This window comes from Macaca nemestrina, chromosome 6, assembly GCF_043159975.1.
Source record: "Macaca nemestrina isolate mMacNem1 chromosome 6, mMacNem.hap1, whole genome shotgun sequence".
In the NCBI taxonomy this organism is placed as follows: domain Eukaryota; kingdom Metazoa; phylum Chordata; class Mammalia; order Primates; family Cercopithecidae; genus Macaca; species Macaca nemestrina.
The window spans coordinates 109,182,359-109,200,861 of NC_092130.1; the positions used below are offsets into that span (position 1 = coordinate 109,182,359).

Below are 18,503 nucleotides of genomic sequence, written 5' to 3' on the forward strand. Positions count from 1 at the left end.
CACAAATTGAAACTACAGATTCCCAAATGGTTCAGGAAAATAAATGCGTATAACTGTATGAGTGTATGAGTGAGTGTGACTCTCTCTGTGTGTGTGTGTGTGTGTATAGACGGAGGGAGAAAAGCAGAAGAAAGAGGAGAATAAACGCTAAAGACAATGTAGCAAATTATGAACAACTGGTGACCAAATGATGTAATACTGGTGTTTATTGTACTATTTTTGTGGCTTTTCTCTAAGCTTGAAATTATTTAAATTTTTTTTTTAAATTAATTTTATTTTTAAAAAGTGTTGGAACCAGAATTTAAACTCAGGAAGTCTGGTTTTCAGAATCTGTACTTTCAGCTACTAGATATTAATGTCTCTCTCTTTTTTTTTTTCTTGGTTTGAGGGTTATTTTTTAGTTCTTTAGTTCTCAACTAAGAACAGTGATGGTAGGGGTAGAAAATGAGAGCTAGACTTGTGTCCTAGGCTTGTCTTCTTCTAAGACTGCAAGTGTTTACGTAAAATGAGTAGCTGAAAGAACAAAGAAAAGGAAGGGACAGGAAAAAATGAGTTTCTCAGATTTAAAAATTTTCTTCTCCATTTCTGAAAGGCCAATAGCCCACATCCAAGAAGTAGTACTCTAATCCCCCTCAAATTAGTAAAAATTAACATTCCTGAGCTTAAACAAAATCCTATGATGTATCAAACTTTTTTTTTTTTTGAGACTGAGTCTCGCTCTGTCGCCCAGGTTGGAGTGCAGTGGCGTGATCTCAGGTCACTGCAAGCTCCGCCTCCCGGGTTCATGCCATTCTCCTGCCTCAGCCTCCCACGATTTTCAAAGTTGAAGTGAAAACATTTTAAACTATGAAAACATTAGAGTGTTATAAAATGAAAAACAAATAAAGATTTATTTTAATTACCTGAATAATTTTATCACCTGGCTGCAGTAATTTTGATGCTGGTCCTTCAGGCTGTACCCTTGTTACAAATATACCCTTTAATAACAAAAAAAAATTGTTTATTTAACTAAAAACAGTATGTATAAATAACAGAGTACCAAGGAGCAACTTCTCCTCCACACCATGCAAATATTTCAATCATGGTACAAGTTTTCTCCCTGACTTCTCTGAGTAATACTGTAACAAACTAGCTATTTTTACCTCTAGTAATTCTGACTTCAGTGATTTCTCTTGAGAGTAATAAAATTGCTTTTATAGATGTGTGAAAAAGCAATAAGAAAATTAAAGATCACTTGATAATATCACAAACATTCATAGTTTTTGGTTAAATTGTTTTAACTTGAACTGATCAAATTACAAAACAAAAAGGTAAGCAGTAGAGTGGGGAATCAAGGTGATGTCTACCTAGATTTACATAAACATCTACTAGATTTTCACTTACATATAAGTATTGAATCAGCAAATAAAACTTTATAGGTGTTTCAAGAATATACAAAGAAAACTTACATCATCATCAGGTCTGAATGGGTTTCCTCTACCCCCGACACCACCTGATATGCTAAATCCAAGTTCTGGATCCTTTTCAACCCTCACTCGAATCTGAGTTAATATGAAAATAAAGGAAACTTACTATTTCAGAAAAAGTTATAATGCCACAACATCTATATTTAAATACTGATGGGTTAAGTCCAAGCAAACATAAACATAAGAATTCATCAAAAATAAACATTTGGTCAGATGAAGTGAAATACAACATAGAATATTATGTTAATGAGTTAGTGAGTTAAAGGCAGAGCTGAGATTATATAAAGCATAGCTCCTAATTTTATTGCTTGTCTTATAAGGATAGGAATCAATTAAAATTGACCCTGTTTTACTTTTTAGACATCATAGATTTTAATGCCATAGTATATAAACACAAAACATGTATATTATTATCAGTTTCCACTTGTGGGACATCTAAATTACACAGTATCTCTGTTTAGTGGCTTGTTTCATAAGATATCTAAATGATCCACTGGTGGTTTTGTGATACTAACTCTTCATTTACTGAATCTGTTTAAAGGCTTCAAAAGAGGTAGGATTTTAAAATATCACCCATTGATAGTTTTTATAACCAAGCTATAGAAAAAGATGCAAGAATTAAAACTTGTGTTATAAAACACTCCCTTTCACCAGAGACACAACCAAAATGAATAAAGCATTTGTTCTCTACCTTTCTAATATTATTGATCATTTTATTAATAACTATCAAGACATAAGAAATGTGTAGCTTGCTGACTTTTTAAGTAATTTTTAAGATTAAATACTCAAAGTAGTTTGAAGTCTGTAGTCAAATTTCAAAATCTAAGGAGTTAAGATTTTAAGTGTCACAGAACAATTTCAGCTTAATGGTCTCCTATTTATATTCTTAAGGAATGTCTGACTACTGGAGTATCAACCAGTTGTGGAAAAGCAACTGTACCAGAATAAATAAATCATGCCCCAAATACTAAATCCTATGTTGTATGATCACAAAGTCAAATAAAAATCACCAAGTTTAATACCTTATAAACATAACATAAAAATAAAACTTTAAATGGTAACAACTATGTTAACATTCTATATGGATTTACTGCTAATAATTAAGTAACCTATAAAAATACATAAAAAGCTTAGTCCCATATTTCAAATAGTCTTGATTATTCTTACCTCTTGTTTTGCCAGTTCATGGCCTTGTCTAGGAGAACAATGGGGCTGTGTATATGGAGGCTGGTGGGCCACTTTCAGCATCAAGTAATCAATTAGTTGTTCTCTAGAGGGATGCCTTGCCACAGATGCCTGAGGGGGGTGATGTATTTGACTATAATTTGCCTGAGGCCTGAGAGGCTGGCCCATCTGTCCATTACTCAAAGGCATCTAAGAAAAACATGAAGTATCTTAAAATGACCAATAATAATGTCTTATTTCAAATATTTGGATTTCTTCTTGGAGCATTACAAAAGCACTAGAGTTTCACATTCCAATTAAGTCAAACAATACCATGCCACTTAATATTTTTCTATTAATTTTAAACCTTAAAAGAAATAAGCTATTAATGTCTTAATTCTAAAGTTTCCCAAGTGCTTGTTACATTCACTTTTTTAAGCTTTCAAATGGAAGTACATCATATCTATATTTTAAATTACTTGCTTTTTTGGGAGCTATATTTGTATTTTCTTAGATGTATCTATATTATAGTAACCAAATGTTAAAATGGCACATAGTATACCAAAATTTTAAAATTTAAGCGTCTACGAGATGCGTATCTTTTCCCATACTAAATCAAACACACATACACAAAAGGTACATTTGCTGATGTTTTTCTTCAGAAAAAAACTAATTTTGTGGTAAAATTCTTTCCAAATTTAAATATATTTTTCTACTTTTATTCCTTCTTTCCCAGAATTAACAAGTCAATTCAGCTATCTATGTAGAAAACTGATTTATTCCTTGTGTGTATGTTAGCAACTTTTACAATCTCTTAATATTAATTTCAGACTGTTAGCCACAAAAATTAAATGTTGACATTCTACCCTATTCATAAAGCAAAAAGCAAAAAAAAAAAAACAAAAAAAAAAAACCAAAAAAATAGAAATTATTAGTTTGTTGTTGTTAGAGAACTATCTTTGTTTTAATGTCTCTCATTTTTAGAGAATAAACCTGACTTAAAATCACCTTTGTAGAAATGTGGCTAATAGCTTATTCTGTTAGCATGAGTAATCTATCTTAAAAGTAAGAGGCGGGGTGCAGTAGCTCATGCCTATAATCCCAGCACTTTGGGAGGCCTACACAGGAGGACTGCTTCAGGCCAGGAGTTCAAGATCAGCCTGGGAAAACAGCAAGACCCTATCTCTTAAAAAAAAAAAAATTGGCTGGGCATGGTGGTGCACACCTGTAGTCCCAGCTTCTTGGGAGGCTCAAGTAGGAGGATCATTTGAGCCCAGTAGTTTAAGGCTGCAGTGAGCTATGATTATGCCCCTGCACCCCAGCCTGGGTGACAGAGCAAGACTCCATCTCTATACACAAAAAAAAGAGGTTACAGTCATATTACAAATATTTGCATATAAAAAGATTTTTGTGTAGAAAAATATGGTTAAGCTATTAACTTATAATTTCCTTGTTGGTTAGTAACAGAAAGAAAATCTCATCGACAAGAAAATTATGGGAAAACTCTGAGGGAAATAGTTGAGGTCCAGTTCCCTAAATTATCCCAAAGTAGAAAAGTTTGGAGAAAGATATGGCAACAGTTTCAAAACTACATGCTTTTCTTGGTGAACCTTGCTGAAAGATATAAAGTAGTTTAGCTTTGGTAAAGATTTGTACTTTTTAAAAAAGGCATTCTATTTCACTGTCAAACTGCGTTGTACTTGAGAACTCAGTTAAATTCTGAAGTCTGGGAACACACATGGGTATTCTGTGACAGGACACAAGGATGTTACTGACAAATCTTATACTGGTTGGAGAGAAGGTAAATGAAGTGCTATATTAGCCCAACATTTTTAGGGGAAAAAACTTGATCACTATAGATTTAATGCAACTGATTTGCCCATGAGTAATTAACTGGTTCTGCTGTTGCTTTATTACTCACATACGATTCTGCAGATAGCCCATGATTTTCTATACGTTTATACCATTTATTCCTACATGTAAATTCAGTATCTTTCTCCTGGGTAAAATCCAGGTGATAATTACTACTGACCTTAAGACTCCCTGACACCAGATATTTGGTCTTGCCTACATCAGTGTTAAACATACACATGGAATGTATTAAGCTACAATTAGCAGATGGCTCAGGAAATTAAAAAGTATTAAAACAAACTCAGTAACCCTAAACCACAAAATATATGTAATGAGAAAAAACTGGGTGACAAAGCTCAGTTAAAAGAAAAGAGGGTTAGAAACTTATGAACTTATATATTAGATGAACTTAAGTATTAGATGACTGGGTAGCTACTACTCTGAAGGGCAACATAAAAGTTTTATGTCATAAATAACTATGCTTCATAATTATATCTGGTCATACTAGAGGGATGGAATCAGTTAAGAAAATAAGGAAAAATAGCTGAGGGAGGATAGTAAAAAATTATCTGTCTGGCACTGGCCATACGTAGATAATTGCAACAAAAGTACTAAAAACTCAACCATCATCTATTCTATCATATACAAAAATCTTTCAAGATGATTTCTAATTACATTTGAGGTAATTATATTTGACTTTGGTAATAGTAAAAGATCCTAGAATGAAGAATTTAACACAAGTTCATCTTCAATTCTCCAAATAGTTTTACTATCAGGAATACCAAAAAGGCCCTGATTCAAATGATAAAACAAATAGGTGTTACTATATAAGAGAAATCTAAATGCAAAAATAAAACAATTTCTCCAGGGTGGAAAATTCATGGAATGAATTGAGAAATAGTAGACAGGGTCAAATTCTATTTTGTATTTCTGATTATTTTAAAAATCCTTACTAATAAAGGGGGGAAAGCCCTCAAAAAAGTATTTTCATCTAAAGCAAATATAATATCTAGTCCAAAAGCTGCAAAATATAGAAAGCTCACAGATACTACATTTTGTTTTCCCAAGCACCCACTTTCATCAAGCTGTCTGGAGGAGCATCTTTGTGACTAAGTGTGGCTGATGAGTAGCTCTGCTGTCCTGAAATCAATATACCATCTTGACAAGAATCTCCTGAACTGGATGTTTGGGTATGCTTCAAATGAGAAGGAAATAAAAAGTAAACAAATAATGTTCTTTAAGATGTGAAACCAAGGGGATGACACTTGAGAGACGATTAGGAAAAAGTATTGCCAAATAGTGCAAAGATGAAGACCCAAATCAAACACTGCCATCATTATTGCCATCAATTAGTATCTTTCACGTCTTCCAAAGGTACATAGCAAGATGTTTTTGTATGTATGAAAAGCTTATATGAAAATATAATCTATTTATGTACAATACACACATGTAGAAGATGAATTCTGCATGTTATTTTCCTTTTAGTTTTACTTACAGCAATACCTAGCTTTTAAGACCTTTGAACAAATATAATTATTAATCAAAGTTCAGAGTCTCAAATTTTAAGACCAACTAAAACACACTCATGTTGAGCACTATAGAAAGATTTTTGTTAAAAATAAATAAATAACTACTGTTCTTCTAATAGAACAGTCCCCATGGGATTTTTTTTTCCCCTAAATTTTAATAAGCAGAACCAATACACTTATAGTCTTATAAAACTTACTTTATTGGGATAAGACTGGGGTGTGAAATGAATATAAAATTTGCTGTAGCTTAATTCTGCCACACTGAGTTCAACAGTTTCAAAAGTACTGATTTGGAGAAATGCTATTAAACCCAATTAACTGGTTAATATTATTCCTGTATTATAGTTTACCAAGCCGATAGCTTTAGGGGAAAAATAGACTCAATCTCATTATCCCTGAATATATATATACACACACGTATCTCTCTATATATATACATATATATATATATACACACACACATCTCTCTATCTCTCTCTTTTTGGAGATAGAGTCTCACTTTGCCACCCAGGCTGTACTGTAGTAGTGTGATCATGGCTCACTACAGGGTGGTGGGGCAGGGCAGAGACAGGGTCTCCCTACATTGCCCTGGCTGGTGTCAAATTCCTGGGCTCAAGTGATCCTCTAGCCTCAGTATCCCAAAGTGCTGGGATTACAGGTGTGAGCCACTGCACAGAGCCCCTGAATATTTCTTATTATAAATATGCCAGGAAGCAAGACACATATGTTTTTCACTTCAATTTTAGTTCTAAGCACATCCCTATATATGTTTTAGAAAACAAAACAGATAGCGATAAATAGCACTATTGTTACGTTCAAAACAGCTTATGGCTAGCAACATAGAAATGCAGACTACATCATCATATTGAAAAATTAATCTAAAATCTACTTTGTTATGACATACTACAGCACACATGTAAAGTTAAGGATTTCGAATTTAATCTTAGAAATTATATCTGCAACAGATCTATCATGTGCAGTTAGTTCAAACCATGGCTTAGAATTTTTAGACATGATCTAATTTTGTGTATTTATGCAATGAATACTTTATTTTCCTTCTCCCTTTCTGAGATGTGCTTTTAGAATACATAGTAATGAATTTAGCTCTCAGCTTGAAATTTTAACTGAGGTGTGAATGTATAACTATGTTTACCTTTTAAAAGAACAAGGATACCATGAATGTAAAAGTCAATGGATTCAAAGGCTCCAAATTGAAAAAAAAAACAAGCACAAAATGTTACTATAAAAGAATCTGGAAAATACAATTGCTCCAGGTGACTATAAATGGCAAAGATTACCCCTGAGTTAATAAAAGCCACCGATCTTTACCCCCATGGACTCTTGGAATGACAGACTGATAGTTATCACTCTTCTCTCTTATCTTTTAAATTGAGAGGTTCCTGGCTGGGCACAGTGGATCATGGCTGTAATCCCAGCACTTTGTGAGGCCGAGGCAGGCAGCTCATCTGAGGTAAGGAGTTCAAGACCCCTGGCCAACATAGTGAAACCCCGTCTCTGATAAAAATGCAAAAATTAGCCAGGTGTGGTGGCGGGCACCTGTAATCCCAGCTACTTGGAAGGATGAGGCAGGAGACTCGCTTGAACTCAGGAGGCGGAGGTTGCAGTGAGCTGAGATCACGCCATTGCACTTCAGCCTGGGCGACAAGAACAAAACTCCGCCTCAAAATAAATAAATAAATATGTAGGTAAGTAAGTAAACAAACTTGGGAGGTTTCAACATGACTACTGCCACTCAACAGCATAGGAATCACACGGTGGCAGGTGACAGAGGACAGTGTTTAAGTCTAGGTCAGGTACAGCCAGAGCCAAGAGAATCCAGGAGATTGCTCCTAATCTGTAACACCAGAGGAGAGTCAGGGATATATTAAAATAGGGGATACCATCGCTCAGGTAGAAGTAAAGGACCCAGAAGTAAGCAAATACTTCACATGGAAACAATGGGGAGGGGATAAAATAGGGTTATTAGAGAGAAAACAGTCTTTTCAGGATTGAAGGAGAGGGGCAGAAGGAAATATTTTAGAGGCCAAGCTACTACTTCAAGTTGTTATGCGAAAAAAATCTTAAAACAGGGCCACCCAGAGTTCTTCCTTCTCTTTCTCTGTGTTTTTATCCCCCACACTTAATTTTGGTTAAAATGATAAACCTTTCTTCTTCACTACTAAGGAAATGTTTAGTAAAATGTGAGTAAGAAAGGATTTGTATTTTGTCTTTTCACTGATACTTATCACAATTTCTCCAGTCTCACAGCTAATCATGCTCAGTGAATTATGATTAACTTTAGTTCAGGGTAGTGCTTTCTCTCAGTCAATTCTCAATCACTGGAGTTAAAATTATTCTTCCCTGTAACAGGTCTATGGATTACATATAGCATAGCCTTAAAATCTTCAGTTAGGAACAGAAAAGTTTAATATTAAGAGAAAAAAATACTATAAAGAATAGTTTTTAAAAACTCTCAGTTATTCCTATTGTACACTGCTTTTTGCTTTTGCTGACTACATCATTAGTTTATGACCAAAGAAACTCAAGAGATAATGACTGTATCAGCTTTGAAGAGAGGTTTAGAACTAAGCCATGGAAGAACTCAGAGGAAATCAAGGCTTCTAGCCCAGAGTAAACATTTTTTTCCTGGAAACATTAAAACACTTAAAATTTGGGGTTTTCTCTTCTACAAGCTAAAAGTATTGGTCTAGTGTAGGTACTCACTCGAAAAATGTGCCCACCAGAACCTCTTCCATCTGCAACACTCAAGGCAAGACTGCCTTGGCTGCTACGCAAATCCCTAGAGCTGCCATAGTGAAAACTGCTTACAGCAGTAAAATTGGAATTAAAGGACCTTGACAGCATGCTCTGAATAAAGAGGGGATAGATTTAACAGAGATTAGTGTAGCATGCAAAATCCACGAGACATGTTATATATGCAGACTTATTTTCAAGTAACCCCAAAACCAGAGAAGTATCATGCAACACTAATTTTCAGAGTCACTGAAAGAAATTGGAACCATTTACCATGTATTTACATGACAACATATACATATACACAAATTACATGTAAATACAACCATTCGCATGTTTAAGCAAAGGAAGTACAGACATATAACTGCTTTTAGAATGCTATTTCCTTTACTCCTAACACATCTTTTATGTCAGAAAATAGGAACTGACGCCATATGCAGATGTATGTGTATCTAAAGTCATACACAGAACAGAAATTAATTTATCTATATAAAGATAAATTTTACCAACACCCAATAATTCTAAGTCAAATGAATTTTTAGAGATCTACTTCATTTTATGCAAATTCTAATGTATTAAATAAACAGTGTTTAAATATACATAACACAAAATATATTTGCAAAAAATACCATTTCAATTTTTTTTTTTTTTTTAAGAGGTAGACTCCCAGTCTGGAGTACCATAGCATGCTCCTGGCTCATGGCAGCCTCAAACTCCTGGGCTCAAATGATATTGCCTCCTGAGCAGACAGAACTACAGGTCCTCAACACCACACCTGACTAGTTGTTATTATTATTTTTTTTGTAGAGACAAGGTCTCACAACATTTGACCAGGGTGGTCTCAAACTCCTTCCTTCAAACAATCCTTTTGCCTCAGCCTCCTAAACTGCTGGGATTACAGGTGTGAGCCACTGTGCCCAACCACATTTCAATTTCTAAATGTTTAGATGTTTAGAAAAATATCTTGCATTACAGAACAGTTTTAACATACACAAACTTATGATATACCCTTTTTATTTTTTAAAGAGACAAGAGTCTTGCTATGTTACCCAGGCTGGCTTCAAATTCCTGGGCTCAAGCCATCCTCCTGCCTCAGGCTCCTGAGTAGCTGGGACCACAGGTGTGCACCACCGTGCCTGGCTAATTTTTTTTTATTTTTAATGGAGACAGGGTCTCACCATATTGCCCAGGCTGGCAAATATAACTTTTAAAATGCTCCTGCTGCTCTAAAATTACAACAAGAAGAAAACGAGAAAATGTGTGGCAAATTTTCCCCATTCAAATAAACTCGTATTAAAGATCACTGTATTTTAGGAGTTAGTGGTGGCCTTTGCTGCCTAAATTTAAAGAGCCATTGATGGAATCCTCTCACAAACTGAGTTCATACGAATACCTAATTGCTAATCCCAGAATTGCCTGAAGATGTACCCTCAATAAACACACTGCCTGATTCCCACTGTTCCACTTGTTTATGAACTGCTGTTCTTTCATGTGAGTACCTTTAGTCATGTCCCTGATGAGGGCTTAACAGTCTAACTGGGGAAACCACATTTTGAGCATGGCTTATTATTAATACAGAAATATCATAACAAGCATTTCTGTATTACTCTTAGCAAATATATTCCTTCTCAAAATTTGAAGTTGACATCTGATGCCAAGAAACAATACAAGATTCCAGAAAGAAAAGGATCCATAAAATTACCATGTACACTTCCAGTTATTCTGTGAATTCTAACATAAAAGCTAAACTTATAGCCCAGACCTGCATCTTCCCAAACCATTTCACCAAGGATAAGATTTAGCAGAAGCAATTCGGAGGTTTCATAAACATTTGACTGGAATAAAAAAATAAATCATTCATACATACATAAATAACAGACACACACACATTGGCTCTGCAGAGAGCTTTAATGTGTTATTGACTCAAGTGGCCTGATTAACCCTTTACACAGATCTTGCAGCAAAGCCTTCTCTGTCATCTCTAAACACATGAGCTTACTGTAAATATTTTACTGACGAATAAAGCTGAAGCTCAAAACAGGTCTGGTTTTAAATTCAAGTTTGTGCAGACATCCACATAAAACCGCTTCCTGTCACAACACATTGTGCAGTGCTCAATTAAATGCTAGGCATAATGTCCCAGGCAATGTTGTTCATTACATACTGATAGTTGTATAATAACAAGTGAACTTAACACTTACCATGCTGTGTTAATCATATTATGGTTTGGAATGCTTAATATCTGAGTTCTCATAAGGAATGTTAGTAAATGCTGATAGTAACCATTCACCTTTGAAATATAAAGTTCTTATTCCTTTTCAAATTTTGCTTATTAGTTTAATTAAGTAAATTTTGAAATTTTTAAGGTGACATCTACTACTTTAAATCTTTGGATTCGAGGTAGGTTTTTTTGTTTGTTTTGTTTTTGTTTTTGTTTTTGGCAGTGGGAGGTAAGAGGGGTGACTATTAAAAGGTTTAAAAACTAATTAAGTTTCAATAGATTATCTGTTATTACTAACTCTCAGCTGAGTAAAGTAGCAAATTTTAATTTGGGAACTGACCTCATGAGGTAGGCCAGACATTGTGAAAGCCACTAGGGAAACATTTTTACATGTCTACTTTGCCATTAGAATTAAGATGGTGGGTGTAGGGGAGTGAATGGAGATCCTCCATCATCTTCTACCACTTTGAATCAATGCTTTGAAGTCTGGAGTCTAAATCCTGCTGCTATTAAAGTAGTTAATTAGTAATATATTTATGTAGCACTTTCAATCTGCTTCTAATGCCCATACATTCTGATTACACCATCTAATGAATAAGAGCAAGAATGTAGCATAGTTTCTATAAATAAAACAGGGACAATTTTCAAAATTATAAGATTTTAGAATGTTTTGAACGTATGAAAAGAAAGCATCCCCACACTGAGACTTGCAGAGTATTGAGTAATTTGCCAGTGAAAATTAACTCTTTATTTCTGCAAGTCTCACAACTACTTTGTGATTTCAGTACTTTAGGTTACATAATGTTAGATATGGTTCTTTCGAGTTGTCTGAGAGTGGTTTAACGTGATTCTACCACCATTCTCCTAAAAATAATTTTATTCAGTAAAATAATCCTAAAGTACTATATCTGCTCAGGAAGTAACAGTGGCTTCACCTTATTTATTGTGTCAACTTGAAATCTTTCTGACCAGCTTTTAAAGTTGTTCCCCCTCCTTCACATAACATATATATCATCCTGGGAAAATTAATTAATCTGCACCTAAATTTCCTTACTGAAAAATGGGATAATGAATAAATGGATGCCGGTTCACATACAAAGCAAAACACACACACACACACACAGAGGTCAAAATTAATCTGAAAATCTCTGAAATCACTCAGAATGTACAGTTTTATTTATAGACCCTATATAGTTAAGTTGAAAACCACTTACCTAGGTTAAAGGAAGAACAAAGGTAAAATCTAGGTACAAACGTTTGGTTATTCAAATTCAGTATCTTCAAAACCAACTAAGTTATTTTTTTGCCAAACTTTTATATTATACCACAATGCTTTAAAGACTTCATTTCCCTAACTACCAGAACGTTAAAAAAAAAAAAAAACTGATTTGGCAGGGCATGGTGGCTCACATCTGTAATCCCAGCACTTCGAGAGGCTGAAGTGAGAGGACTGCTTATCTGAGAGGCTGAAGCAAGAGGATTGTTTGAGGTCTGGAGTTTGAGACCAGCCTGGGCAACACAGCGAGACCCTGTCTCTATTTTTTAAAATTAATTAATTAATTAATTAATTAAGGTTGATAACCAAATATCCCAAATCAGAAACCCTGGCTACCTCTTCAATCTTTTTTCTCAATTCCTAAAACTAAGTAATTTTGACCCAAGTGTTTTTCAGAGTCATCACCACGAGAGCCAAAATCCCAGATCAACTATCTCTCATTTGGCTGTTTAATTATTGAAACTGTTTCCTAAGCTACTTCTTATCAATTCATCCTGAACACTTTTGCCTAAGATGTCCTAAAGTACTCTATCTACTCAGGAAATAACAGTGGCTCTCTCTTGTTTATTGTGTCAACTTGAAATTCTTCTGATGGGCTTTTAAAGTTGTTTCTCTCCACTACGTAACACATACCATCCTGGGAAAATTACCTAACTATTCTGTGCCTAAATTTCCTTATGGTAAAATGAGATAATAAAAATATCACAAAAGACTCATGTGAAAATTGAGAAACATTTGTACAGCAAGGTAACTGTACAGTGATAGTAGTTTCTGGCACTTTGTAAGTACTAAATAAACTTTATATATTATGACTTTCTAATATCCATACTTTATATCAAATGTTCTCAAAATAAATCCTTAATTCAACCAGGTTGAACTCCTTGTCTCTCTCTGCTTTCAGAATTCCTTCTTCATATATAATTTTTACCTTAATCTATTAAACTTAATCCTATTTATCAAAATTGTAAGTTTTTCAAAAAGCACTGTTTCTTGAATAATCCCATCTTCTGCGATTACTCTTGCATTTATCATTACCATTTTATCTTTCAAAATGAAAACATTTTAGAAATGTATCAAAAAGTCCCCAAATCTCACTGACAGATAATTACTAGCAGTACATTAATACATTTCATCTTTTGAACCAGTTATTTCCTAAACAATGAAATAATCTTCTGAACTATATTTTCTGAAGAAGAGATGATTAATAATGAAATCATGAAGGAAATACCAAATTTCTATTGAAATTTCTATTTTTGTTAGTTTTATGTATGTATGTACGTATGTAAGTGTGTGAATGAATACAAATGTCTCTATTGACATTTTATTGGTATTGTTTCTGACAGGTAAGTATATATAACAGAAATATTATTCAAGATCATCATCCTTGATAAATAGGTATTTAAAACAAATTTTTGCAAGCTAAACATACAGAGACTATCTTCACTTTCTAAAAAGGCCTTAATCTTTGATATAATAAATCTGTTTATATTTTAAAATTACGAACTACATTTAAATTTTTAAGAAAAATAATTTTACCATCATAAAATAACCTATTGCACAATATTTTGTTGTTTTAAAAAATAACTTTAATCAGCTGATAATTTCTTTATATTTAAAAGATGGTGATGATGAGGATGAAGATAATAGCAATAAACACTTATTTAGCACTTAGTTATATATGCCAGGTACCATTCTAAGTGCTTTGCATGTATTCACCCATTTAATTTTTAAGCAATCCTAGTAGTTCCTTTTATTGCACCTAATATACACATCAACCAAGGTAAGGAAAGTCAAAGTGACTTGTCCAAGTAGCTAACTGAGCAGCAGAGCTAGGATTCTGAACTATTAAGACTAAAATGTCTCTCTAAATGCTTTAAAAATTTTTTTAAAGTAATTCTTTAAAAATTTAAATTCTTTTAAAAATGTGGTTTATCAAACATGAATCCATTTAAGATAAAACTTTCACAGATGTTAGATAAAAATAGTCTCACGTGTGAATACTTTTTAAGAACTGAAACAGGCAAACACAGCATACATTTAAGAAAGACATGGAGTCAGGCATGGTGGCTCATGCCTGTAATCCCAGCACTTTGGGAGGCCAAGGCGAGCGGATCAACTGAGGTCAGGAGTTCGAGACCAGCCTGACCAACATGGAGAAACCCTGTCTCTACTAAAAATACAAAATTAGCTGGGCGTGGTGGCACATGCCTGTAATCCCAGCTACTAGGGAGGCTGAGGCAGGAGATTCACTTGAACCTGGAAGGTGGAGGTTGCGGTGAGCCGAGATGGTGCCACTGCACTCCAGCCTGGGCAACAAGAGCAAAACTCCGTCAAGGAAAGGAAAGGAAAGGAAAGGGAAAGGGAAAGGGAAAGGGAAAGGGAAAGGGAAAGGGAAAGGGAAAGGGAAAGGGAGACATGGAGAATAAAATACCCTAAAAGAAATGCAGTAGAGCTATGGTAATGGCAGGATATGTACTTTGGTATTTGCTAGAAATGATTCCCAACTGATGAGCTAGAAGATACTACAGTGTAGTCAACCAGTGGTCCGAAAGGCAGGAGTCTGGGCAAGCATATGATGAGAGAAGCACCCCATGTAACTTCAAAGTATGATATCCTTGAAAATGGGAGTCATCAGCTGCAGATTTGTGTTCACAGTTTGCCCTGTTTCTTTTCTTACAAGGCTTCTCTTTAGTTTCAATCAACTAATTCACACCTCTAAATAACTAGTGGAAACAACTAGGAAACTAGTGTCATATACTCTTCAAGAACCTGTACCGTGAATTTCAAAATATGTAAATATTTTAGGCAATTAAAAAAAAGCAGAGTGGCACACTGAACAATGAGATAGTTACGACTTGCTTCTTATGTACTAAAATCCAGGTATATCTCTGTCAGACAGGAGTAGGAGAACAGCCATATAAGATGTAAACTACACAGAACAGAAAAACCAAACTCATCTCATCTTCCAAATCTCCCAATCCTCCTCTGTGTCCAGTAATAGCTAAAGACATTGCCAACAACCAGTTATTCAAGGCACAATCTCAAGCTTTATCCCTTTTCCTTTCTGATTGATTATAGGAATATTCAATCAGAAGTAAACTTGTTAAAAGTCTATTTCAGAACTCTCTCTTGAACTCATTTGTCTTAACTGCACTGGTAACACTTCACATTTCATTTCTTATCTAGATTACTAAATGGCATCACAACTCAATCTCTTTGACTACAGCCTCTTCCCCTAAAATCTAGTTTCACAACGTCACCAGAAATTTATTTATAAAACACACCTACGTTACTCTTCTGCTTAAGACATTTCCAAGTGCCTTAGAAAAAGCACAAAAGTTCAAATAGCCTCAACAGTGCGTACAGGGTTACTAGATGAAATAAAACGGATAGATGAGAATGAAGTAGCCTAATGCTTGTGGATGTTTACCTATTTAAAGTTTATATAAAGTTGACGACTGCACTAAAAAGAACAATTATAGGCTGAGATTTCATGTAAACTGATAAGAGGTACTAATCATATATTTTAGGCATTTCTGAAAATTTTACTTAAGGAATTTTTAAAAATGGCTAATTGAAGTTGTATGTTCACCTGTTTTTAAGAACACATTTATATTTAATAAAGAAAGAAAGATAATGCTTGCGTAAAATCTAGTGAGTAAACATAAAGTCAAATCTTAAAGAAAGATCATGTCTTGTACACTTGGGCCACATGACTATGGTACTCATATTGGTTTTACAAGGATATATATTTACATTTTTAACTCCTCTCAAAAGACGAACATCTACACATAAAATTATAAATTGAACATGAGCATCAGTTATTTAAGCAACTACTGCTAAGCCACACTAGAGCCACAGAAACACTTAACTGAGTTTAAGTAGGTCAGAAATGCAGAAATTCAGAAAAGTTAAGAATAAACGCCATGCCAGAAGCCATCTGTGTCAGTGACAATGTTAGTTCATATACTGTGGACTGGGGAAAAAATATTAGATGAAATATTTACATATGCAATACATTTTTTGTTATTCTGTTAACTATATAGTAAACTTTTTTATATTTAGATAATCAACAATTATTAATAGCAAAGTTCAGAAAACGCTAAACAGAGATACATGTATTATTTTTAGTATATGTGCACAATCTCAAAGAGACAGACACATAAACATATAAAATTAATATTTTTGTTAGAAATAGTGGGGAGTAAAGGAGAGGATAGAAACACACATTATCATCCCAATTGTCCTGGCTGAGTTTAAATTTGGAACTCTATTCCCAGTACCAGAGAAAAACACCTAGAATATAAAGAGATAATCAGTAATTCAGAGACTCTTGTTTCATCTTGTTTAGAAAACAAAGAGTGCCAATTAAGGAAAATAATTAAGTTCATAAAGAAAAGAATGAAAAACTCACGTTCAATTACCTTTTCTAACTTTTTGGCTTCAATATGTCGAAGTACTTGTTCTCTCCAGTCATGAGGAACTTTACTTTTTCCTGGAGGATCTAATAAAGAATGCTCAGAACCAACCCTTGCATTTGGTCTTTTTGAAGGACTAGTCCGTGAATAATTGAAATCACTAACTGACATAGTTCTCTCTGGTATTTCATTAACAGAGGGTCGAGCACTCTGCGGTCTTGATGCATTTGGACCATCTATGCTGTATGTTCGTGCAGAAAGAGGTCTCTGTGATCCTGGCATCATTTGAGGAGTTCTTCCCACTGAGTGGAACTCTCTGTATGATAAATAATCTCCTTCAGGAATCTGGGCCCGCCTGGTAGAACCTGGATCACCAAGATTTACAGAGGCTGTGGAGGACACACTACTTTGTCGCTGAATTGTACTTCGAGTTACTGCAGGAATAAGTCGGTCGTTTGGTGAGATGGCCCACATTTCCCCATGTCTCGCTGGGCCAAGTCTCTGATGTAAATGGTATGCAGTATTAGCTCGAACATTGTTATGATTAGAGAAATTCAGATTGGCAGAATGTTTAGCATAACTTTGATTTTCTGTGCTCTCTGATCTAGGAAGGCGCTGAGGAGGAAAACTGGCATGATCTATTTGGGGATTTTGTTTGGAGTGCCACAAGGTGTCTTTGACTGCAGCATTGCTACTGTATTGGATATTATACTGTGGAGGACCATATATTTGAGGTGTAGATTGTGGGCCACTTGTGGGACCTCTTATTATATTTGGTTCTTCGGGATTATGATTTGAATCGAACTTGAAAATTGCCTTTGTTCCTGATATTAAATCAGAAGAAGAAGAAGAACCAGTAAATACCTGCAATGGTTGATCATACAACAGTGTGGCAGACTTGCTCCTGACTATATTTTTTCCATCGACAGTAGATGTGATTTTAACGGTTGTACTTGGTTGCTGAGGTCCATTACCACTAAGAATATCATAGATTTTTAGCCCTCCAATCTCCATATTAGTTATGCTATGAGATTTCACAACAGATCCAACTGGACCACTTTTCTGAGGGGAGAGATCTTCAGTGCTTTTGGAAATACCTAAGTCAACAGAACAATCACTGTCATGTGGTTCAGTCCTATTAGGAGACTGTGAAGTTTCCTCAGAATGTCCATTTACCTTATTTACAGATTCCAAATTAGGATACTTGTTTCCATTTTCCAAGTGCTCAGTTTCCTCTTTAGAATTAATGCTTAAAAAGCTTGTTCCAAGCATGATATCCTGTGGTTTTGATCTTTCCATCTCTGGTTGAAACGTATCATTAGTTATAAGCTTATTAAGATTCATATTGATGTGATCTAATTTGTGAGTGTCATCAGCTGTGGCTGTTGAGTCAACACTTTTCTCAATTAGAACTAATCGCTCTTCGATATTCAAATCATATTCAGGTAAGTTAAAATCTTTTTTATCATGAGCTTTGAACTTTTCCTCTGTTGAATTGTTTAAAATATCTCCATTTTGTAAAAGGCTGTTAAAATTTTCATCTTCTTGCCTAAAATAAAGATAATTTTATGAAAAACATAATAAAGCCAAACTTTCTTAGTTACAGGGAACATTAATAAATAAATTGAGTAGGTAGACAAGTTAAAAAACTTAATAAATTAAGTCAAAGACAAAAGGCATTTATTATCAAGTATGTAATTTAAAAATATTATCTTAAAAGAGCTTTATATTCAGTTGCAGACAAGTAATACAATTAAGTTATAGATAAAACCAAGATTAATTTTCATCAATATGCTCAATCTAATTTGTCACAAAATTCAAAGG

The 18,503-nt window shown here is 34.4% G+C and overlaps 1 protein-coding gene across 8 annotated transcripts in view; it reads right to left on the reverse strand.

The window, feature by feature from the left end:
• Window positions 1-18,503, reverse strand: part of LOC105499492 (erbb2 interacting protein) — a 151,218-nt gene that overhangs the window by 3,974 nt on the left and 128,741 nt on the right. For 3 of the 8 annotated variants that reach the window (XM_011772082.3, XM_011772084.3, XM_011772083.3), the window contains 5 exons: window positions 16,686-18,228; window positions 8,735-8,878; window positions 2,634-2,840; window positions 1,449-1,541; window positions 903-977 (listed from right to left, as the gene is read on the reverse strand). In XM_011772082.3, the coding sequence (XP_011770384.1) occupies window positions 903-977; window positions 1,449-1,541; window positions 2,634-2,840; window positions 8,735-8,878; window positions 16,686-18,228 (2,062 nt within the window). The other 5 variants (XM_011772087.3, XM_011772086.3, XM_011772088.3 and 2 more) reach the window with 4 other exon arrangements.